The 24814-nt window shown below is 42.4% G+C and overlaps 2 protein-coding genes across 3 annotated transcripts in view; one reads left to right on the top strand and one right to left on the bottom strand.

Annotated features, from left to right (window-relative positions):
* The first annotated feature begins 974 nt into the window (after nucleotides 1-974).
* On the top strand, nucleotides 975-24735 carry LOC125011796 (transmembrane protein 132D). The gene is made up of 9 exons (XM_047591136.1): nucleotides 975-1105; nucleotides 5773-6652; nucleotides 12491-12628; nucleotides 16926-17118; nucleotides 19000-19143; nucleotides 21674-21879; nucleotides 22149-22413; nucleotides 22611-22802; nucleotides 22888-24735. The coding sequence occupies exons 1-9, from the start codon at nucleotides 1033-1035 to the stop codon at nucleotides 24211-24213; spliced, it is 3417 nt and encodes a 1138-aa protein (XP_047447092.1). The 5' UTR covers nucleotides 975-1032; the 3' UTR covers nucleotides 24214-24735.
* The window catches only part of glt1d1 (glycosyltransferase 1 domain containing 1), a 33406-nt gene continuing 17100 nt past the window's right edge, over nucleotides 8509-24814 (bottom strand). The window contains exons 12-14 of one of the 2 annotated variants that reach the window (XR_007113225.1): nucleotides 22233-22465; nucleotides 17817-17984; nucleotides 8509-9982 (exon numbers count right to left, since the gene is read on the bottom strand). The gene's annotated coding sequence lies outside the window, so the exon portion shown is untranslated. Of the gene's footprint in view, nucleotides 9983-17816; nucleotides 17985-22232; nucleotides 22466-24814 lie in introns of those variants that run through there. The other variant, XM_047591135.1, reaches the window with a different exon arrangement.

Raw genomic sequence — 24814 nt, 5'->3', positions numbered from 1 at the left:
AAATATAAAAAGTGATCCCGTTTAGTCACATCCAGAAGGTAGACAGAAAAAGAAACTTGAATGAAGCGCAAAAATGAGTGTAACGTAATCATATTAATTAGCTTCCTCATTTAGTCTGTGATGATCCTCCAACCAATCAAGGTTTCACACTATCACACTATCTTGAACCTCTGTGCAGAAAATCACCCATGGTTTGGAGAGAAGAATCAACTTTGCTGATGTTATTAATGATTGAACATTTACATTCATTTAGAAAAGTAAGTGAAATCCATGGTTTGGGGTGCGGTGCATTTACGTCATATGATAACTGATAGTTCAACGTGCATTATTTTAATGATAAAATATGGACTATGTAATGATGAACAACTGAAATTCAATAATAAAATGTATCTATCTATATATAGAAAAAATATGATCAAATCTGGACACTTATTGTCCATAATATTTGACACCAAGTGTGGTCCACATAACGAAGAAAGTGTTCCAAAATCGGAATACGTCATTTGCTCTGCCATTCCACACAAACCCAACGCAGGGTTAATCCTACCAGAAGCGTAATGTAGCGGATGAACAGTGGCAGATGATGAATTTAGTGCCCTGAGGATTGCGCTCAAGACAGCCGTTTAACAGCGCAGAGTCGCAGCAGCAGCAGCAGCAGCAGCCGCAGACTGGGAGAGCCACTCAATCTGAACGATTTGTTAAGATAATTCGCTTGTCAGAGTAAAAGCAATGCAAACGGAGCCGTCTCCGCCACGCGATTTTACCTAAATACTTCCACGTCTTCGGAGCGGACACAGAGACATCCCCCGGATCGTTACGCGCAACTTTTACGCACAGCCGATGACACTTCGCTGCGCTGTCCGTGGTGCCTACAACGCGGAATACACCACAAGTAATACTCACACAGGTGTGATTATGTTAAGCGTGCGAACTGCAGGAATGGATGAAAGGATCCGCTCCATAATCTGCTGAAAGCGAACACAACGGACACTGGGAACTTGCTTGGAACAGCGAGCCTCGCCGGGTGCCAAGATGAGCCTTTACTTGCAGACCTGGAAGGTTTTACAAATTGTCTTCGCGACAGTTACAGCAGTTCTCTCCCAAGGTAAGTGACCCGGGAGCAATTGGTCGCGTGTTGCGATGTTTTGAAATGGCCCTGAATAGTAACTACAACACCAGCGCTTGGCAAGGCGCAATTAATTAACCTAAAGCCTCTTGGGAATGTCAACGTTTTATTAGGCTGAACTCTCCATCTAGTGCAGCGCTACTGCACTGGAAAGTGATGGAAAGTGGGCCTTCTCTCAGCAGTACCATATTGCCAGTAAAACAGCGTTCCACATGAGTCTACATAATAAATAAATGCCCTAATTTGTGCCATAAACTTACACCTGGCTCCATATTGATACAGCGTTCCTGTGTGGCTAAGAGGAGCACATGTGTCTTACTTGAGACAAAGGGGTGTCATTGCAGTGAGTAGAATATTAAACATTTAGGATGAAATCAGGAGTAAAAGGACCTGAAGGCTTTGTATTACTGCTGGAGTGGTGGCTTAATGCTATGTACTTTGCTTCTCAGGGGGAAGTATTGCTTTCCATTATGGGTGGGTGTTTGTTGAAAAGCATGGAGATCCATTTTTACGCACAGCAAGGCAAATAAGAAGAGGACAATCTAAATTCCCAATCACAAAGGCACTTACTATAAAACCTCCGACAGCCTGGCTTTCACCGGGGAATGCAAGCTAGCTGATTTTGGGGGATAAAAATGTACCAAAAACATTTTAAAGCTTTAAGGCTCTCAGTGGACATCACAGTCCCTACCAGTCACTGCATCAGTGTAAGCCCCCCCTCCAGTCTCTTCCTCTGTCCCCCCCCCCTCTCTTTCCTCGTCTTCGTCACACTTTTCAGAGGATTGCATCTTCATGGACTGTCAGATTATATAAGTAGTGTGGTAGTCTACAGGGGGGGTCAAAGGCCCGCCTTTCAGCATCTCTGTTGTCAGCTCATAATTCACTGTTATGACACTGGGACACCAAACTAAAAAACAAACTCTTGGCAACAAATCATGAATACATTTCCTGTTAAAGCACTATTTTATTTTTAAATCAACTTGTTCTGTTAAATTTAAGTGAACTGACCTGAGATCTTGTGACGTTTCATTTCATTACGATTAAAATACTCCAATTATGCACCTCCAACAGACCCTGCAGTGTAGTGCTTGTGATTGTGACCCACTTCTTTTTTTTTTTTTTTTTTTTTTTAGTTGGCCTTAGATAATTAACCACAACGCTGAAAGGTATTTTAACTTTATGAAACTTTATTAAAAATTCATGAGCTGACATAAGCTGCTGTTTATCTCCCAAGTGCACTCCTAAGTGTCCCTCACACTACATCAATACAGATCTTTCTGTCAGAGGACCAATTCATTGGCAAGCTGTCAGATCCTAATGAGAACCTGTAATGCCCCATTAAAGATAGATGCATTGGAAAGGTCAGTCATTCAAAAGAAATAAACAGACAGTGCTAAATTAAGGTTAAGAAAATGTTCTCTGGTGCAGATGCATAATTTCTGTCATTGTCACCTAGGGCACTGGCAACACCATTAAAGTCCTTACAGTCAGCTACACATATTGTCTATATGTGACCAACAACTCAAAAACCTTAAACAGCACCATGAAAGAGAAACTTTCAGACACAGTAACATCGTTTGATCTCTAAATTAGTGATTCCAATGCAGACATCCGTTGTCTCCTGCGATACTTTTGGGAATGGACTCCCTTCTCCAAGCTGTTTTGCACATATGGTGAAAGCCATTAGAGCACATTAAAATTCACAATGGCTGCTCAGGCTTTGTGAATTTTAATAGAATAATACAAAGATTGATTACAACTGAACAAATAAAAGATAAACTGCGGGGTGAAATGTAGCTCATTAGATGCCAAAATGTTTTTATTAAAACTGGTGACGGGGAACATTATTTTGAAACGAACATGCATTTAATGAATGAAGTTGAAAGCCTTTAAACTTTGCAGCTATTTACATACACCACTGAGCAAACCTTAGTTATAACACTGAACTCTTACAAGAATCATCAGAACTTTTCATTTCCCTTTTAATGCAGTGAAGCTCCTGTTGGATTTAACTTGCTCTGTGCAAACGGCTGAGCTAAAACAGAGTGAAATGAAGCATGCGAAAGGCTCAGTTTCAAAGAGTTGCATGTAAAGAAGAAGAAAATCACATTCAAAGGTAGTGTTAGTTTCAAATGGTGAGTAAAAAAAAAAAGACATATACTGCTGGCGTACAGGGAGTATTTTTTTTTTCCCCCATAGGAAGCACTTAACCTACATACTGTAGGGAAAAAAATGGAGTTGAAGCAGCATTGTGAGGCACTGAACATGTTCTGTCTGCAGCGTTGAAGAGGTGGCTTTTAGAGGCGGTTGTAGCATCTGCATGGCAATACTGATGCTTCCTGACTCAGCCAAGGAAGGGAAGAGAAGCTCAGGGTCTTCAAAATAAGTGATTTGAGAAGCAGAAACAGTTGCTACAGCAGATTTGCTCTCATGCATAACAGCTGATGGCAGGACTCCCTCATCGTGATAGAAGTTTTGCTCACACAGGCTGCTTGTTAAACGCGTAAAATACGGGAGAAGCATAAGCGTGCCTCTCCTAGCCTGCCATAAACAAACAGTGTCCGCGAAGTCTGCTGCCACATCCACAAATAGAACGCGTGCCTTATTTAGATGCTCTCCTCTGGGTTTCACGGGGTGCAGATGACCCATCAAACACAGCCGCGAAGGTTTGCATGTGAAGCACTTTGTTGTGACAGTGGCAGTGCATTCTCCCTCCTGGAGACAGTGAGCCAGTTTATAGTCACTCCAACCTGAGCTGCTGCCAGCTCTGGTATTAAACAGCACATCTGTCACTGTGGCCACTGGCAGGCTTAGCCAGGACAGCCCAGATCCCAGCTCCAGCCTCTGTCGCACACAGAGTGTCACCCACTCACGGAGACATGACTGACACTGTTGTCTGTATGTGGAATGGAGGGATGCTGTTGTTTTCCTCTGAGGGCAGATGGCTTGACATGATTGTGACATGTACAGTATAGTCATTGCTATGTGAACTGTCAGATCACCTTGACAGGTCTTTTGCCAGCGTGGATGAGCGACGATGAAAGGCTAGATGAAGGAGGAGGGCCGTGACAAACGATTCTGACAGAGGAAAGCTTCAAAACTTTTCCATCAGATAAACAGCAAACAATAATTCATAACAGACAACACTCACAAATGTGCATTTCAGGACATTGTATATAACTAGTGGAGTGATTATCTGTGCAGGTTCAATGCTAAAACAATTCTTTTCCACTACGTAATACTATACTTATTACTGCTTCATCCGTTTTGTCATAATCTCTACAGTAAACATGAGAGGTTTTTGTCCTTAATTCACCAAGTAGGGCAATTAGCCTCCAGATAAACAGTGCACACTCAGGTCAGATACTATAATCTTCATAATTCTGTCAAAATGGACATTTAATGAGGACACATGAAGGCTTGGTGACCACTGCTCATTTCCACCGAGGCAAACACTTAACATGAAGCTTTTAAAGCTGATCAGAGAATATCTGTGCAGCTGGTTTGTTTTTACAGTAAAAAGGTCATCCTGGGCACTTGTGATCAGTATTTAATAGCCGTCCTGTAATCCTTCATAATCGTTGTACAGCTGTACGACCAAACACAGAACAACTGGACCATAAACACGGATCTAAAATTTCACACGTTCTTCTATTTTTGATATTTGTCATCACATCCCAGTCTCCGGGTCTTTTATTTTATATGATGAAGCTCCACTGTTCTGCCTTTTTCATGGAGAATCTGCCTGATGACCGTCTGAAAGGACATCTTAATCTCAGTTTTTGATGGGCGATTTCCACTTTACACCAGATGCATCAGATTCAACCTTGCCACCCCTACATAGGGAAAGTAGATCAGCCATGAGAATGGTGAAATGTGGGGAAAATTTTTCCATTTTCAGTCCCATTCTGACTCTTCTGTAGCACACAGGCTTTAAAGAGATATGTATGTAGAAATCTGAGGTAGTGAATTGATCAGAAATGAGGAGAGTGAGCTCAGCAAATGGGCGTTCTGTTGTAATATTTATCCGTATTATCTGATTTATTTCCATTCCTTTTAGGGAATACAGGGTCTTTTCTTATTTCAGACCTTATTTGGAAATGCAATTACAAGGACGGTTACGCCAAAACAATGTTTAACTTGGGCGCAGTAGTTCTGTATCTGTGTCAGAATTTGAATAATGTGCCATTTCAGTTTCACACTAGAACATTAGAAGTTTCATGAAGAAGTTCAAAGTTTTTGGAACAAATATTAAATGTGTGGAAGTTACAGTTGCAGTCAAGACATGGTTTCACAGGCAATACAATGCAATACCTCAAAGAAGGAAATACTTTTTGTTAAATGGCCACAAGATTCATCTGCTTTTTTGTGCAAGCAGAAGCCGCTATATTGTTTCACCATGCCGTATGTGGCCTGCCATAGACATTTTAAGGTTAAGCTCAGAGTCCTATAGTGTAATCCTTTGAAACCCCACTCAGCTGATCAGCTGGCCTTGACTGACTTTGTGCTCAAGTGTTAGCTCCTGGAACGCTGCTGTATTTTACAGTGAAATCTGTTTTTGGTTTGAACAGACTTTCTCAGAAATGTGGTTAATAGATATTTCCACAGCTACATGCCAAGTGTAATTTTCTATTTTTACCTTACAGATTTAAGCAGTAAAGAACTGACAGACGGGAAGAGCCCGGCACCTTTCCCCGTCTTCTTGCCGGTCAACTACGAGGTGCGGGATGCTGACTACCTCTTCCTGAAGGAGGCTGGGCAAGACTTCATGAGGAACTCCAGCATGCAGAGTAATACCCAGCCCTTTGTTATTATACGAGCCAGCGGCCAGCCAGCTGTCAACGCCAGCTATGGCACCATGTCCACAGAGAAGACTGTGCCTATAGACCTGGTCCGGTCTGTGCAGCTCTTTAACGCCCCTGAGGTCTTCACCTTCAACTGGAAAATCCAGGCCATCGTGCTGACACCTCGGGTTTTCTCCTCCAAGCCCAAAGTGCGGGTGCTCTTCTATGTTGCTGGGAGAGACTGGAACAGGGGAGAAGGAGCTGTGGACGAGCTACCATGTGTGACAGTGTATGCTTTCTGGCAAACCCAGGAAGTGAGGGGTTCCTGTGCTATAGGAGGCGAAAGGGGAACTTGCATGGCGGAGCTGACTCCTGCACCTGGCTGGTTTGCTCCAGGGTCGGAGGGCACAAGCAGGGAGAGGCAGGATCCATCTGCAGGGAACCCGGTGGAGCTGTACTACCAGGCCCAGCCCAAATTTAACGGGAGGTGCAACTCTGTGGATGGAAGCCTTTGGGGTGCTTCGCAGCAGCAGCAAGCTGAATATATTCCCATCAGTCCCATGCAGAGGATTGACAGCGTGCGTCTTCTGCAGGTGCCCAAAGGAATGGCGACGCTTTCTCGACTCAAGCTCGGCAATGCCATCGTCATACGGACATCGTCCAAGCCTCTGAAGAAGACTGACATCGCCACCTTCTATATACTCATGGCTGGCTCTGCTCAGCTGACCAACTTCACACTCAGGTAATCTAATGTCTTGTGTTGCCTCACAGTTGGGACTGGTCAGAAATACTGTGACTGAATACGTGGCGCCAGTATTATAACAGAACTGCTTCGTAGGGCTCAAGTTCAAATTAACACGGTCAATCAGGATTCAAAGAACGGAATTGTTCACGGTATTAGTCATCTTGCCTAATTCTTGCCCAAATCCCGTGCCATCAGAATATAAGGGAGGAGGAAATGAGATTTAGCTTGGATTATGACGTTCCTCTGGAATATCGTGGTGGTAAACTGTCTTTCCGGGAAATGAAGTAGATTATTTGAGTGAGCACAGCCTGATGACATTAAGGGCTGGCTGTTTCAAGGGCTGCAGTCATCACGGTTGACATGGATCATGCGATCACGTGTAGCTTGTGACTCATTCATATTCTCAGCTCTAAAGGCTCTGCTCGGGATCTGTACCATATCAGTGCACTCCTGCTGAATGTATGATGAATATACGGATTACAAGCATAGCTCAATTTAATTAAGGACTCTATTCTCATTTTGCAAAGCAGAATATTTATTTTAGACTGTAGATGGGAGTCTGTTCTACCATTTTAAGCAAATAGCTACCGGAGGTCACTGTGACTCGTTTGGAAGTGGAGGCTAATTTTATACAGTTATTTTGAAAGAAATGCACTCAGGTATTTCCCAGAACTGAAAAAAATAAAAAATAAAATAAAAAATTAAATAAACAACAAAAGAAAGGAAAACTAGATTCAGCCTGTCTCATGGCTTTCTCACACAGATGCCAGCTTGTTACTTTTCTTAAGTTAAATGATGCAACAGGGGAGATCCGAAATTCAAATTAAATTCACTGATGGCCTACGTGGTGTTCCGCAACTTTTTGTTATCATCATCCAGATGGAGATCAAACGAAATAAAGTTAGCTTTGTTGGGGTGAGCTGTCAGAGCAGACAAGCTCTGAGATTTACGCTAGCCCGATTTAAGAGTGATTTTTTTAAAGAATTGCTATTCAAGACACTGCATTACTCCAAACCAGTGAATAATAGCCTGTCAGGAGACTCGGGATGCATTTTCCTCACAAGCCTCAGTTATTCATTTGGTTTGTTTCAGCATGTCGAACGCCTGTCTCTCACATGTCATTTGGTTTCACATTGCAATGAATGGATGTTAATCTTGTATCGTGGTGTTGATGAGTGATGCCCAGGAAGATATTAAAAATTTACTAATTGGCAAAACAAGACAGATAGTCAAGTGTGTAGGTTACAGGACATTAGTATGTAGAAAGAAAAACATACTGCAATACACAATGGACAACCCATCCTTTCTGGTTGACTCCTGCATTGACCTGCTCATGCATGCTGCAGTGGAGTTGAGCAGGTGAGGAGACAGTCATGCATTATTAATTCGCTTTCTCAGTCCAATTGCAAATGCTGGAAAAGGTAAACATCAGCTGAGCAGACGGCTGCGCGCAGATGCACTTTCTGCTCTTTCTACGTTTTTTTTCTTCTTTTTTTTTTCTCAGGTGTTCAGTTATTTTTCTGGTGCAAAATCAACAAAACAAAAGAAACATGACACACTCCACATGTCATAAGTTTCTTGAATTTCCAGTAGTATCAGAGATACAGAGATCCTTATGAAAGGTTAGATTGTGTATTTAAATTCATTAGCTGGTTTCTTTTCCATTTCCTCTTTATTATAACTGAAGCAGTGAAGCCACAAAGGAAATCCTTATTTCCCCTTTTCATCCTGTCACTTTTCATTATTTCACTTTAATTCATTTGCTTGGTCTCACAACATGAACAACAAGCAGACAGCAGTAATGTCACCTCACTCGTTCTTTTCTTTTCTCATTTTGCCTCATGGCTAATTGCCTTTCTTTCTTTCTTTCTTTCTTTCTTTCTTTCTTTCTTTCTAGGAAGCTTGTTAGTATTTAAACTTGTGATGGGTAATGACATTTATACAGTTCGTATCCCATAAACATCATATACTCGCTGTTCCTTTAAGTGACATAGGCAGTAGCGGAGTGTCGCCCTTCCCCGGCTTATCAGCACATTAACAGGCGCGGTGCATCTGCTTCTCAACAGCTGTCTACGCGCTTTATCACTGTCTGAATGTTTCATTAGGCTTTGCTTAATACTCTTAACATCAGCATGATAAACCTGTAATTGATGTGTATAGCTAGAGTCAGGAGACGTACAAATTTGAGGTCAGCTGAGAAAAAGACAAGCCACACCTGTCCGTTTCAATAAAACGAAGCTGTCGTTCTCCCTGAGACTTTGATAAAGGTCATAGAAAAACACATTGTGCTGCCGTTATCACTGCCACAGGAAGGACAATTAGACCTCAGGAACTTGAGTGGCACGTATGTTTTTTTTTTGTGTTGTTTTTTTTTTAGAAGCCATTAATTTTGAGCGATGAGGCACAGTAGTTTGCCTCGTTCTGAGGGATTAACTTAAAGGCAGCATAGGGGCAGCAAATTAACATTGAGCTTCTGCATCTACAGGACACCGTGTCAGTGAGCTTTTCAACCAGGGAGCCTAATCATTCATCTGTGTGACAAATAGGGCTTTTACATCCTTTTTTTAGCGCTGTGGCGCCTGCCATCTGGCAGGAGTGTTGGCGTGAATGTTTCCCCAACTCCCTAAACTGCTCCATAAGTACGATAAGCACGTTGCCGATGGCTGGCCATCAGACTGGCTAAACGGTGGACATTTGCCTGCATAATTAACGACTGCATCTGTTTCTGATTGCACTGGATTCACTGGTGGTGCCGAGGCCCTGCAGTGATGCTTTCACAAAGGTAAAGACGGGACCACAAATTGTATCAGGGATGCAATTACAAACCCTCTGTAGCATCTCAATAGCAGCCTTGGTGACGTAATATATGTGGACCAGGCTTAAATAGTTTCTTTGTTTTATTTTCTGCGCTGGCCGTGTCTCTGTGATCAGTCAATCTAACTTTAAGGAGTACTCCATTGAGGTCTGCTTTGAGTGTATTTGTGTACGTTCTCTTATGTGGTAACATTTTTTTTTTGCGTGCATGCACGAGCGTGCGAGTGGATGAAGAGTGCGTAAAAGGTGAAAGGTGCCACTCACGCCCGGCCTGGTCAGAAGTGAGATGGATAGCAGGTGCAGCACCTGAGCGCTGAATTTCTCACACAGTGTCAGCTTGGGTCTCCGCAGCCATCCATCTTCTGTGCCCCGTTGCCTCCCCCTGCCCCGCTGCCTCCTTGGGGCCTGCTAACTAAACCCACGGACACTGGTTCGCTCTCCCAACCGCTCAGAAGAAAAACGCCTCTTCCAGTCGCAAGGGGGTTTTATTTATTTCTTTTTCCACAAGGGGAGCTGCAAGAAGGCAGAAAAAAGGGGGCTTTAGATAAGTCTTCTTGTTACTGTCACTTTTTATTAGTTAAAACCCTGCTCCACTCAGCTCAACACACAGAGGTGTTTCATCACAACAGGGCTCGTTGTACAGAAGCCATTACTAGATTAACAGTCCTCGTAGGTTGGGTCATTAATACACCGAACATGTCATTTTACGTCGTTGACTGTAGCACATAATATATAGTCATGTAAGTGTATTTATACACAACGTTTGTAGCTACTGTTTGGACCTTTTAGGGCATAAAACATCATAATTTTATCGTTTGGAACATTTGTCAGCATTAACATATACATTCTTGTGCTATGGCCAACACATTATTTCATGAGGTCACCTCAAGGTGTTCCTATTATAGGAAAAAAAACAGTATGTATGTATCTATGGACTAATCTGCGGTTTGTATGTAACCCTGGTTGAACTGAACACTTTTAATATTCAAGTAATTAAGCTAATTACAAGCTAGTAATTAACTATAACAAACTATTCCTTCAAGCCGGGAAGCTAAAATATCAAGAACATCTGGTTAGCTTAGCTTAGCACAAAGACTGACAGCTGTATTATCATTTCCAAAAACTAGCTACAGACCACATTAAATTGCCAAATGGAAGCGGTCCAATGTGAATTCAAGCTGTTGCTTTGTAAAACAATTGTTGAAACTGAAGTAATGAATATGTGGCTTGTTGCTTCCATTAATGTCAGGGCGCAGCGATAATTGTTCTAGACATCACCTCCCCTTCAGCACGACCAGAAAATCTGCAGAGCTTTAGATCTGAACCTTGCGTTTCCCTCTTTGCTCATTTGGACCACACTGAGTGTTCTCCCTCCCTGTTGTCGGCTCTGTTCCCTCCTGGGAAACCTCTTACTGTTCTGCCCTGTCACTGAGCACCGGGGAAGTTAGTTTAATCTACTGAACTGACAGAGAAACCATTTGCCGCCTACAGTATTCCTCTCCTTCTCGTGCTTTGTTTGGACTAAAACTGGTCCAAACCAGAAGTGACTTAACAAGTCAAGAGTTTTCTTATTTGTGAGTTTGATGCAATTTCTGATGAGACCTGTTTGGAGAGAGGTTAGAGGCTTCAATGCAACTATGTAATTTATAATTACAAGTATAATAAATGGTCCTCAAAGTGTCCTGACTGGAAACTGTAGCGTTCAATTGTGTGAAATCTTCATCAAATCTTTATGATGAAGATTTCTTTCTTCTTTCTTTCTTTTTTTTTTTTTTTTTTTAGAAGCCAGTTATAGCACTAAATGATTTGACCTTTTGGCCCCGTGCTCCCTGGGTCACCCAGCGTTAATCAGATGAATCAGTATCCGCAGTGAGCAGCTGGAAAGGAAATATGTCACCTCAAGGATCGTGATGGCAGAAGATTACACCCACAATTGGAAAAGACACAGTTCATCCCTTTATAATTGTGACCTTTAACCCGTGAGCTCTCTGTCTGTGGGAACTTGAAACAGCATCACCAACGATACAAGACCAGCCAGACGTATTCTTTCTCTGAAAGAGAAATCAAGAGCTTCCTATCCTCCAGTCCTGACGCCAAGACAGGTCATGGCAGACAGATACGGCTGAACAGCAGATAATCAGTGGACACTTTATTCCATATTACATGCTGCGTGCACAAATATGGAAATATGGACACATGGGCTCACAAATATATTGCATGCATGCACAAATGTGCAAAATGCCATTATATTTATTATTATTATTATGTTATACACTTTATTATTATACATTATATTTTGCTGAATTGTGAACAATGTCTTCTTTCTGCTTGAGTTAAAACCAAAGCAGAAAGTGTCATATTGCAGTTGCTCCTATAGATTCAGAGATAAACAACACGGCTCCGCACGCAGATGAAAACCAAAGAATTACACACACGGATGTCTTTCTGAACTATAAGAATCAACTTGACTGTGCCGTTTCTGTACAGTCAGTCTGTCTTATTAGTATACAGGAGCGATACAGATGGATTTCCACCGGTATCGTCACAGCGAGGGCTGGAGGCTCTATTTTAACTTTCACATGCATGCTCTCCCAGGTATTTCAAATTCTTACCAAAGAGTATCTCATCGACATTTCTCCTACAGCAAGCTGCTATGCTTGGAAGGAACACTGGGATAATGCACACCATTTACAAATTAGATGCCAGGAAATCTAATTTATGAGTTCATACTCAATAATGAGAACAGAATGAATAGGAAGACAAACGACTTCTTTGACCCCTTGGTTGCAACAGGATGAGGGTTGTTCGAGGCCTGGGATAAAGGTGGCTGCATATCATAAATCTGTGAAAACATTTTCTTTTGCAACTTTCAACATTTTCTTATTTTCATTTGTTAAGTTGCTTTGCATCAAATATATGAAGCTTTATTGTCAACGTCTGAACAAGTAGTTTTATATAAATGAACTTCAGCCACGCTGTCTGTTTAAGACTTTCTCTGCCTTTCTGTCTTTGACTTCACAGAGCGACGGTGAAGAAAGGTGTGACCTTTCGAACGGCGACACCCAGTAACTCTTTACTGTGGGACATCACTCTGGACATGGGTGCAGACGGAGCCGTCGCTGTCATTTGTCAGAGGAAGGCTCCCATACCTGGGAAAAGGCAAGTGTGTTCTGTTGCATTACTTATTGTTTGCTGCGGCATGTTATCTGTGTGGGTGTATTTTCTGTAGCTGAGAATCTATTCATACATAGCGACACTCAAAAGTTCCAAAGGGATTTTTTTTCTTTTGTTTTTTATGTATTATTTGTAACCACTGTCAGTAGCTGTTAAGAATTGCACTGTTGTATCTTCTTGTCCAGCAAAGTATCCCAGTATTTGTCTCTCTGCCTAGGGAGCGAAAGACAAACCATCTGCACTACACAAGTCTGACAGCAGCTTACTGCACACTGTGCTGTGTCCTGGGAGGATTTCCCTTATATACTGCCTAAGAACAGGTTGGCTCCAGGTGCTCCTGTAAAGCTGCCACTTGTAAACAAGTGTCGCACTTTTGCCTTTCACGGCCACGTCTCCTCTGCACTTTGATCATTCTTTAACATGCTGTGATCATCCATGCATCCTTAGCATGTAGCAGACGCATTTTATATTACTTATAAGCTGACAAGGATGTAGTAAGAAATTCTTAAAGGTAACACTACTTACTAGACATCTATAGGCAGGTTCGTGTGATCAGACTCAGGTCTGTGGGCTTCTAAAGGTACTTAACTCGTTTCATAATCTCATTAAACAGGACTACAACCTTTCCCTGACAAGTAGCCTATCTCAGATGTCATTTCAAGTTCAGCTGAGCGCGGCTTTATTTCTTTGAACCGAGATGAGCTGAATTCAATTGAGTTAAGTCCTATATGCGGAGCCTGTGCCTCCTGTGATTACAAGACACCTGGCACAAAGGGAACAACAAAGGGGAGAAAGTTAATGTCATGTTATTCAAAGCATTCTCTGCCTTACAGGATTGCTTCTTATCATCCTGCGACAAAAGCAATGTTAAAGTTAGGGGCTTGCCACGGGGATGTTTGGCTACACTAGTTCGAAATGTGCAGTTGTCAGACTCGATTTGCATACCGAAGTGATTTGTGGTTCCTTGGTGGCAGAAATCTTACTTGGTTAAGTTAAACTGATGTTTATTTTTATCACAGGGGCTATCTTACAGAGTGCTGGAAAATATGAAGCGGGTAAAACATGGAACGGCTACGCTAGGGGCTGTGTGAGCAGAGTGGTGCTTTGTGCTAAATTCTGGCGACTGACTCACAATCACAATGCTAACACGGTTATGTTAAATTTGGCGCGTTAGCGAGCATCACTTATTAACACTCAACAAAAGTTGAAACAATAGGTCTTCAACAGGGGGTCTGCAAAATCTTTGGGTGATTAGATATTTTTCATATTTTTTTTATTATTATTTTCCCCCCAAAATTAAATTTGTTTAAATGCACATCAACATGAACCCACCACATATTAGTCAAGGGATACATCAAGATTACTAGTCAATCTGAGCCCCATGTCGCTGGGCGATTTGAAGCATCACAGACAGAGACAGACACATTTTCTCTAGACTTCATGAAGATGCTAGATGAAAACTAAGAGGGTCCGCAGTGCTCATCCTGAGAAAGACACAAATGTCTACCATGGGTCTCGTCCAGTGATTGTGCAGCACAGATGACTTGGTGACACCGAATAAAATGGTGACAGTCCACGTGATTCATTCTCTGGGGACCATGAACGCCTCGCGCAAACCGTTACTGAAAACCACGCTAGACACAATAGATGTCGAGTTATTCCAGTTGAGCTTCAGGCTGGCGAACCTCCGATGCCACGATACGAGCGTCATTAAGAAGTCATCCGGTGAGCTAATTGTTGCAGCAGTTGGGCTTCCGCCTGTCTCGCACACAATATATATTCAGGAGAAAACTCATCGCGTTGTTGTGCATTTTGTTTTAATTCTTTCCTTCTGCAATTCAAGCTTGTGAATCCCCAAAAAGAGATCCTTTGAGGTTTAATTCAAACAGTAAGATTATTTCTGCCTCAGGGAGCAGCTCCAAGAAATGCTTGTAAAACTAAAGCTCTAATCTGTGTGTGAATGGTTGGCAGAGCTAGAAAGGAGCAAATGTGCGCGGCCAACTTTTACAGCATGGTAAAGGCAAACAATAAAAAAAAGAAAAGAAAAGAAAACAGCCTTTGTTAACTTTATTGTAATAAATAAAAAAGGGCCATTTGACACCATTGCGGCCCCAAATGTGAAGATCTTGAAGCAAAATATGCCACCAACACAACAATGGACAGCTCGCTGTACGCACACAACAACACCACTGCACTGCCGTCATTGTTTTGACCTCATTAAGATGTTTTCCCCATTTGGCATGCATTATGATATTGTTTATCATAACCTCTTTATGGGCAGCATATTTTTTTCAGTCATTTTAGCTAATCCTCTCCAAAATGTTATAATACTCGCAGAACCCCTGCGGGGAACGTCTACTGTCACAACCCTGTAGGAATTTTTTTTTTCTGAATTCGGGTCTTCCCGGCTTTATCGAGCACTAAACTTATTTGCTGTATCTGTACATTAAAGCTTTTTTTTTCATCCCCTGTCGCAGCCGCTTGGTCTGAATCTTATTATTGAAGAGCTGCCGCTCAGAGACAGGCGGCTGGCCGTAAACAAGTTGTTGTAGCGTCATTCCCCTGCAAGACCTAAAGCGACAAGGGGCGCAAATAACACCACAACACTTCCTATCTTATGGATATTAGTGTTAATGCAGACTTAAGGGGATATACGCATGTTTACGTGAGTCGAGCACATCTTGTTTTGATGCTTGACCAGAATGTGATTATCATCCTTTAATCTCAAGTCTCTGAGCAATATGCTGGAATCATTGAATTACTTTAAATCTGTTGTAAAGGCACACACACATATATATATATATAAGCGAGAGAAGGATGCAGCGTAGGCGTATTGGGTACTTTGTTTGGAACTTAATAGTGGATTAACGAAAAGTGATTTGCAGTTTCTCCAATTGTTCCTGGTTTAGTGCAGAAATTACGCAGCGCTTTCATTTTCTTGCAGCAAAGGGGGCTTGCTGTGTGTTTGCACAAGTCTGACACAGATTTATAACACGTACACACAGATGCCGCCTGATAATGTCCATATGGGTATGTGCATGCTTATTGTGTTTTTGTCCACCAATATATCTTGCCGGTAGCTCAATACATTGCAGAGAAATACAAGTCGGGATACTAAGTTGGGCCATGGAAGAAAATTGAATCTGTGGCCAGGACACTCTGTTCTAGCTGGCATCACCAAGAGGCCATTATAAGTTACAAAGGCTTATACTTTGTTATGTATGCAGGATGCCTCTGTCCTCAGAACACCTTCTATTGTACTCACATTAAACACAACCCTCTGGAAGGGCCACAAATGAAAAATTCGGCTATTTTTTCGTTTAGTTTTTTAAAACTGCCCTCTTCATGGCTAAAAAAGAGGGGGACTGTGTCTTGTCACAACTACTGGAATCACATCCCTCTGCTAAAAAACCTCTACTCTTCCTATCCGTGGGGCCAAATTCATAACATGTCACTACGGATTTCTGGCTGGGTACCTCAAAATACCCCAAGCACAACCACTATCTTCTTTTCCCCCCCAAACACCACCAGTAATTCCTTAAAAAATATAAAATACAAAAAAATAAATCCATATATTACACTGGTATGGCCTACTCGTCATTCCAACCTATATAACACAAAGTGCCTTCGCATTATACGATAAATCTTGACTGTTGTCAGTATGTCAGCAGCAGATGTTGCATTTTCATAACCGTAGTCAGAAAATAACACATTAAAGTAATGGCGCTTGGCTGCCACATTTGGATGTTCTTTTCCATTTATTCATTTCGTGTATTGTGGCGAGGTACATACGTGATACGCTAGGGAAAGAGCTGGATCAACTGACGGGATTTTTGGTGCAGAAAACCAAACACTTGATGAATACCAGAATGTTAGCATTGTCAATGCATACTTGCCAACATCTGGAACACGTAGCTTGAAGCCCAGCAGGGCCTAGCTCTCCTGGAGCTGCTAGTGTGGCTGTGTTCATTAGATGAAATGCCAAGCATCCTGGTGCTATGTGTTCTAAAATCGCTCTCTGGTGAGTACGACTTGGATCTACAGTACATTGAGCTGCCATTCACAGAGAGCACAGGACAGTGGTCTGAAATGCAGGATAATAACGGCGCCTCAGATATGCTTGTCTCTACAGGGACTTAGAGAATTGGAAATGATCATATTTATCATGTCATGTCGATAGCTGTGATCAAGGTTTGTTGTACTGGAATAGCAGGTAGGTATGCCTGCTATCTAATGCATTCTTCATCCACCTAATTAAGCCAGCTCTTTGCTTCCCATCCAGGGTTGAAAGTAGTCTACTGGAAGTACTTCAGATGGATTTTGAGGTAGAGGAGTTGAGCAGCCCTCTCGACAGTCAGGTGATCGTTTGGAAGCTGGAGATGCCCTCCGCATCCAAAAACGCTGCCAGGACTGAAGGAGCCATGAGAATCTATACCACTCAGAGAGATTTTGTCGGCCTCGCTCCCCTCGTAATGGTGAGTTAGCTGACAGCTTTCCAGTCACACCTTATCGTTATAAAAACTGGCAGCGATGTTTCTGACAGCCTTTCCAATAATGCCAACACTTGGACTGCATCCTTTGTGCTTCGATGCGTGAAAATATCATGAAATGCACTTTGCTCTGATCCATCCCTGTCTGGTTTGCATACGCAGAAGGCAGGATACGCCTTGGATTGTTTTAGTAAATGGGTTCTATTTTGAGCAGAGTGTGACCTTGTGTTGTTGACTGTCTAGCTGATGTCTCTTTGTGTTGTTCTGCTCTGTTCTGGTGTGCAATATGTGGTCATCTTTCCCTCCTCACAGCTTCTATTTCGGTGCTGCAGCCTGTTTGTCATGCTACCTTGATAATTGATCCACAATTTAATTTCTACTCCTAACACATACCATCAGAGCACTTTCAATTACAATAATAAAACATTGTTTGAGGGATATATTATTTTATATTACCTAATTAGCATTTCTTTAATCACCTATTATTGATTATACGAGATGCATATGTAATTGATTCAAATAAAGGTAAATAATGGTTTAATTTTTAGGTGCATGTTACCTATACTTTACTGCTCCATATCCATCATAATGGTGCTGGAGTGCTTGAAGTTATGAGGATATGTTACAGTATCCTGATTTGTGAATTTGACATGGTTCATCTCTCTTGTGGATTAGAGTCTGACCTCAGGCAGAAGGCCAAACACGAGGAGATTTGATGGTTGGCTCAAGGGGACATTAGTGCTGACTGATCGCTCTTAGCCTTGCTCAATGAACTCCCGCCACTGCTGCTACTCAATACGTCCACTGCATGTAATGGCAAACTCCCACAACTTTCCAGTCAGTGTTTTTAGCTGAAAAAAAAAAAAAAGAGAGAGAGAGAGAGAGAGAGAGAGATGTTCAGTTATTTCAGCATCATTTAAACAAGTTTACAGTCGAGGGAAATGTATCCATCTGTTTCATTTTCATGCTCAGAGGCAGCCAAGTGTCTCTTTAAATTTGATTTAATGGATCATTCACACAACTTAATCTGGCTGCGCTACACTGCTCTCATACTAATTCACACATATTCTATTATTTCAACTTCATTACAAGTGTTTATACAGGACAACGCATATCCATTTGTATAATTTTAACGCTTTGATTATTCAAGTATGCATAGAAAAGCGTGTCTGAAAGAGTGAGATATACTCTCACTACTATCACTACTACTACTACTACTACTAATTGCCTGCATTCATAAAACACATGTTTTATTCAAAACCCTTGTGGTCTCTAATTCAGCTGTTAATAACACGTGCTCGCAGGATGATGGAAGCCACATGTAAAACAAGGTGCTGGCCTGAACATCCACTGCTGAAGGACGCTTCTGACACATAGAGCCAGGGATCGGACTGCCAGCCCTGACATTAGCGGACTGGCTATATTACCTGCCATGGCTGCTGCCCTATTTAATGATACAAGCTGTCCCGTATATGTGTAGAGATTATTTTAAGTCTCCAGTTATTTGGCCATGTTTGAACGGACACAACATCCCTCTGAGGGACATGCCTGTGCAGAGGAAGATTAGCTCTCTCTTCCATGTGGTGACCTGGCCATGCCCCAGACTTAACTCTGCCCCCCCTCCGGCATTCCAAATGGGAACTGGCCTTCTCACCGGGACCGCTGAGTCAGTGAGATATCCTTTATCACCAATTTCATCTGCCTTCCTCCTTTAGCCGTGTCCCATGTCACTCCCACTGCGACAATCTTAATCTGTCTGGCACTCTATCCATACAAAAAGTACAATTAAACAATGTTTAATTATTAGATGAGGTCTGCCACGTTTGAGTTATGACGGCGATGCATTTCTTTTCAACCATTCTGCAGGACACAGAGATTCTGAACACAGCTGTGCTGACCGGAAAGAAGGTGGTGATGCCTGTGAGGACAGTGGCGGTGGAGGAAGATGGAGTAGTCACGGACGTGTCTGACTACACAGACTGTAGCTCTACTGATGAAGATGTTCTCAAGGTGGAATGTGCTTTTACTCATTCTTTACATGTGTAAACATTTGATATCATTCCAATTCAGCATTTATATTGTCTTTGGTCTCGCACGTTCCAAGTGCGACGCGTAGGCCATTTCATAGACACAAAGAGAGGAGAGGCGAGTACGGCTTTGAACTTCTTTCAGAGTTTTTACACATTCATTCAACTTTAATCACTTTTTCTGCAGCGAAAGAAAAAAAAATGTGAGTTGTTTGTATCTTGTGAGTTTGTCCTGATAATGAGGTGCAGAGGGACAATTTTAAGAGGTTGTTGAAAAATGCACGACGAGGGCAAGGCTGGTTTCACACATAACGCCGAGGAAAGCTGGCGACAAACAAGTTTTACAAAACACACTTCTGTTCTCTGACTGTTTTTCACATGGTAAAACAAATTGTTATAACGTTGCCCCGTGAATCTCCCCATACAATGAACGGCTAACGTGCGACGCGGCTCACCACAAATGACCACCCTGCGCCCCCATCCAGTGACGTGTCCCTTTTATACTGCAAAAAGACAGCCTTCTTTAAATGATGGGATCGAAAGTCAGGGCCCTTGAGGTCAAAGGCTCAGAATATCTTTACCAAAGGATAAACAAAGAATAGCATAATAATATAAGAAAAGCAGGATTACATGAGGATGTCAAGAGGGTTACGGTGGTCTAAATCATTCTTTTCAACCCTGTAACGTAGCCTTCTTTACTGTTGTTCTGAGCTTACTGTAGTTCTCAGTTTATTTGCTGAACAGATAGCAGCTTCAGTCACAAATATTCCCTTTAATCTTCTTAGTCTCACAGCTTGACACAGATATATTTTCTTTTTTTGGTGTCATTGAAGAGTGTCACATCTGCTAGTGATAGAGGGGGAAGGATTTACCTAGAATGGACAGGTTACATGACAAAAGGATAACAAGGTTTCATCAGTCGCTGTGTCAAAAAGTTTATCAAAGGTACAATAATGAATGAATGAAGGTACTGAATGATTGACAATGAATATCTAAAAGCAGAGATACACAGATGTGTATTTCCCTGATTTATGAACACATTTTATGATGAAATACAGGATATTTAACTAAGCCTTAACTCACTTGATCTTAATTTGCCCCGTTGCAATAGATACATTAGCTCTGAATACCCATTAATTGTCCTGTTTAAACATTTTCTATTTGCACAATGAAACAACAGTCACAGTTGTGTCAGTGAAGCGTGGATTTCAGCAACTTTAATTTCTCCCTGTCTTCAATAAGGCACCCGGTGATGAAAGTCAAATCCCATTTTAAATAAATATCCTTTTTCGACACCAAATAACACGGAGGGATATTCTTGGACACGGAATGAGATTGTGACTGGGATGAGTGGGCGGGTGGCACATTAAAATGGCTCCGCTCTGGAACATTATTTGAGCGTCGTTCGCGTTAAGTTCAGTGGCGCTCTTGGAAGGTGCTTTTCTGAAAGAGAAGAAATGAGCGAACTGCCTCAGATCATGGATGACTGCTCGACCGCCTCCGGCTGAATTAAAGCATAGGAACTCAAAACTATTTCACTGAAAATAAATCAGGCCTCATCCATTGTTCCATGCTTGCATTATACAAGTATTGACAGGCTTCAGTGCCACATATTGCAAATCTTCTGTCTGGAAATAAAATCAGACATCGGGTTATTTGTAGAAAAGATGACAATGCATCTCAGCAGCGAGGATGACACATAGTGACATGGTCAATCTGAAGCTTAGGTTCTGTCATGGGTGCACAATGACTGACGCGCAGATGCAATGATGACACAAGATGCTCTCAAAAATAGCATGCCCCTGTGACAGCACATCTCTAGCTAACTGCCGGGTCCACACAAATGAGGAATCTACTTCCCATTTGTATTCCTCCTAAGGCTATCTGTCAAAGTCACAGTTTTTCCTCTACTCCCCTGTGCAGTTCCACCCGCTAGTGACAGAATTTCAATGTCGTATTAATTATCCAATTTGTTTAAAGCAACCAGAAAGCTGTTAAGAGGACCAAGGAAAACCTCCCGACACATGTCTCAAATTGTCCACGAGATGTTTGAGCAGTTGCCCAAACTTGCAAAGGTCACCTTTGAAATGACTCTGTAATGAATGGACTTGGCTGGGACGGACGGATGTTCGGCACCGCACAGCATGATGTTTTGATTAACATAAAATTGCAGTGCTGCCTCTTCCTAACGCTTCGGACCAATGATCATCACAGTAGTTTATTACAGCCAGCTGACATTACTGTGGTAACACATGTAGTGCAAAATTGCAGCAGGGCCATTTGATGTTGTAAGAATGGCCCATTTGTCTAAACAGTGACTTTTATGAGAATATTTGATTATTTTTTGTCATTGGTTTGATGGCCAATATCCCCTTCACTGAAAACTATTTTATTCCGAGTTTGATACCGATACCGTTTACCCAAGGGTACAGATACAAACCTTTCGATGTTTTCAAAGATATTAAAATAATAAATGTCGATTTTCCCTTTTTACGTTATTTATTTCCATCCAGGTGTCAGACAGGTGCGACTATGTTTTCGTAAATGGCAAAGAGACGAAGGGCAAGGTGAAGATCATGGTAAACTTCACCTACAGCTACCTGAGCGCTCAGCTTGAACTGAACGTGTGGATGCCCCAACTCCCCCTCCAGATCGAGTTGTCAGACACAGAACTGAGCCAGATCAAAAGCTGGAGGGTACCTATCATGACCTCAAAAAGGTGGGAGACATAAACCATTTCTTTAACACTGAAACTCCTCTTACTTAGTTCCTAGGTGTGATTTCCAGAAACAGCCTTAGTCTATGCTAATCCAAATTGTAGCTTTCTAAGGATTTAGTGGTTTGATTCCATTACATAATGTACTGCAATATCTCAATCTGATCCAATCAAGCAAAGAGACAGGGCTGAGTGATTGCTGTAAAGCAGGTTAAAGCATTTACTGTGTGACAGGTGCGACCTGCATGTGTGTTTTTGTGGTCATATCCCAGATCTGGGTGGAACAGTGAAGAGGATGACCGGAAGGGGAAGGGCTGCATGCTGCAGTTTCAGCATGCCCTGGTGCGTGTGCTTACCTATTTCGTGGCAGAGCAGGCAGATCCTCGGGACCCTAAGGCCTATTTCCTGGGGTCTGATTGGCAGGTGGATGTCACAAGGTTGGTTCGATACTTCATGAAGGTGGAGGACCCACGGGTGGCAAGACTACAAGCAGGAAGGGTGCTTTCAGGGCGAGACCTTGGGACCACTACCGTCCAGGTAATCCAAACTACTGCTTTGATTAACACTGGCCCAAGTTACTAGTTGGAATCTGAAAAATATGGATAATTTTCTCTTCAGGCTTTACAAGGACAGCAATTATACCTGGAAACAAATGCACTGATTTGGTCATGACAAAGAGATACAGCCTGTGGCACCATAATTACTTTTCTTTATGTAACATTGTTCTATGGCAGGTCTTTTCTCCACTGTCTGATGCCATTTTGGCAAAGACAACAATCAAAGTTGTGGATGACAAAGTGACCATCACAGAGCTGAGGGTTCAGCTGGTTACAGGTCTCTCCATGACCTTACAGCTCAGTCCCGGAAGCAACAGGGCCATCTTGGCTACCACCACCACACAAGACATTCTGCAGAGTCCCAAACAGGTAACATTCTTTAACTTTTCAAATGTCTTGAAGATACATTTTAAATTCAAAGTATTATAATTTTTGCAATGTTCTGTTCTCTCAGGAAGCTTTGGTCAGTTCCTGGATACAGTTCAGCGATGGCAAACAGACACCTCTTGACATTTACGATCCATCCTACTACCGTTTGACAGCAACCTCTCTAGATCAAGGAGTGGTGTTGGTGCAAGGCACACCTCCAGTTGTGGTGGCAGAAGGAGAGGGTGAAGGGTTCCTGGTCAGAGTAGAGATGTCCATCTGTGAGGCCTGCCAGAAGTCCAAACGCAAAAGTACTGTGGCTGTAGGCAACGGAAGCCTCAGGGTCAAGTTTCAAGCAAACACTCGTGGGTCAGATGGCAGCACTAGCAGTTTCAACAGTAGCACAAGCAATGACAAGGACAATGGCAGTGACTCTGGGAATGATGGTGAAGAAGCAGAAAGCGTGAGGAGGCAAAGGAAGCCATCTTGGAGTCCACCCCGCATTTCAAACTCAGATACAGAGGACAATATCATGCAGAAAATTACAACCACCATCAGGTCTACAGAAAAAACCTTGATAACCAGTGGCAGCCTCGGAGGAGTGGGAAAGACCAGTAATTTAGGAAACCCTGGCAGCCCTACCAGTTTGGTCAATTTTAACCTGATGAGCAGTCCCAGCGACAGCAGCAAAGCATATGGATCTGACAATATGATAGCAGAGGATATGAGCAGTGTTAGCTTTACTAGCACAGTGAAAGCCCCTGGGAATCTGGTAAACTACAACAATTTCCCCACAAAGGTGAAGGTACCTGGGCAGGAGACAGCAGAGGTAGAAATTGGTGGTGAAGAATTGCTGGCCAACAGGCCACTCACAGACTTGGAGATTGGTATGTACGCCCTGTTAGGCGTCTTTTGCCTGGCCATCTTGGTATTTCTGGTAAACTGTATCTCATACGTAGTTAAGTTCAGGCACAAGAAGCCTCCTTCTCATGGCCAGGAGCCCACGGGACACCGACATGACTGGGTATGGCTCGGCACAGATGCTGAGCTGGTGATGAGCGTGCCCGGCAGCCCGGTCCAGCAGGATTCCCAGACTACAATGACTGTAATAGACATTGGGACCGATAAGACTACCTCTCTCTCCAGGAGGCCCAGCTGCCTGGCTTCTGTTACGGACTCTCCCATCAGCTGTGTAGGCTCCCTTAGGAGCAAACCTATTCAAACTGAGTCTGTCCACTCGCCCACCAGCAAGAGAAAGAGAGTCCAGTTTACCACCTTCTCCACACTAGATCGCCAGCATTCACCACATCTCCCACCCAGGGAGAATGGCCATGGCATCCACTGGGTTGGGAAGGAGGACAGTTGTATGGAAAAACCTCAAGTGCCCATCGCAGAGCCTGGGGACCAGTTATAATAAGAGAACTTGATCAGACCTCACATGTACATTAGATGTGGCTTTGATCACCTCAATGCCTTTGTCAACTCTGAATATGTGACTATGGAATTGTCCTCCCTGCATTTCATTACCTATCAAGGCCTTTTACATGTATATGTACTGTATATTATTGTTAATACCGGAGAGTAGATGTGATAATATTTCAAAGGGATGACCAGATGGATTCTTATTTACACAATGTCTAAAACCACTAAATATTAATGCTGCATGTGGATAACTATCTTCTCTAGATTTTTGTATTCACATGTATGCTGTGTACCTACACGGCATACAGTACGTACAAAGATGCAAATAAAAGCATCCCCAATTACGAGAATATAGAACTCAGGCTGACAGATAAGGATTCCAGAATAAATGTGGCATTGATGAAACATAACACTAACTAAAATTTATGTTTTCCTTTATGTAATATACAAACCTCCTTTCTTTGTAATTTTAAGTTGGTTTAATTTTTTTCCATTAAAACACTATGTTCTTGAATATTTCCTATCACTTGATTTTCTACTTACCTAGCAATTTTTAAGAGGTGATGGCAGAGGCAGAGATGATGGCAGTGAAA

Source organism: Mugil cephalus, chromosome 8 (genome assembly GCF_022458985.1).
Source record: "Mugil cephalus isolate CIBA_MC_2020 chromosome 8, CIBA_Mcephalus_1.1, whole genome shotgun sequence".
NCBI lineage: Eukaryota > Metazoa > Chordata > Actinopteri > Mugiliformes > Mugilidae > Mugil > Mugil cephalus.
The sequence above is the reverse complement of the archived record's forward strand: the minus strand, read 5'-3'. Positions and strand labels throughout refer to the sequence as shown.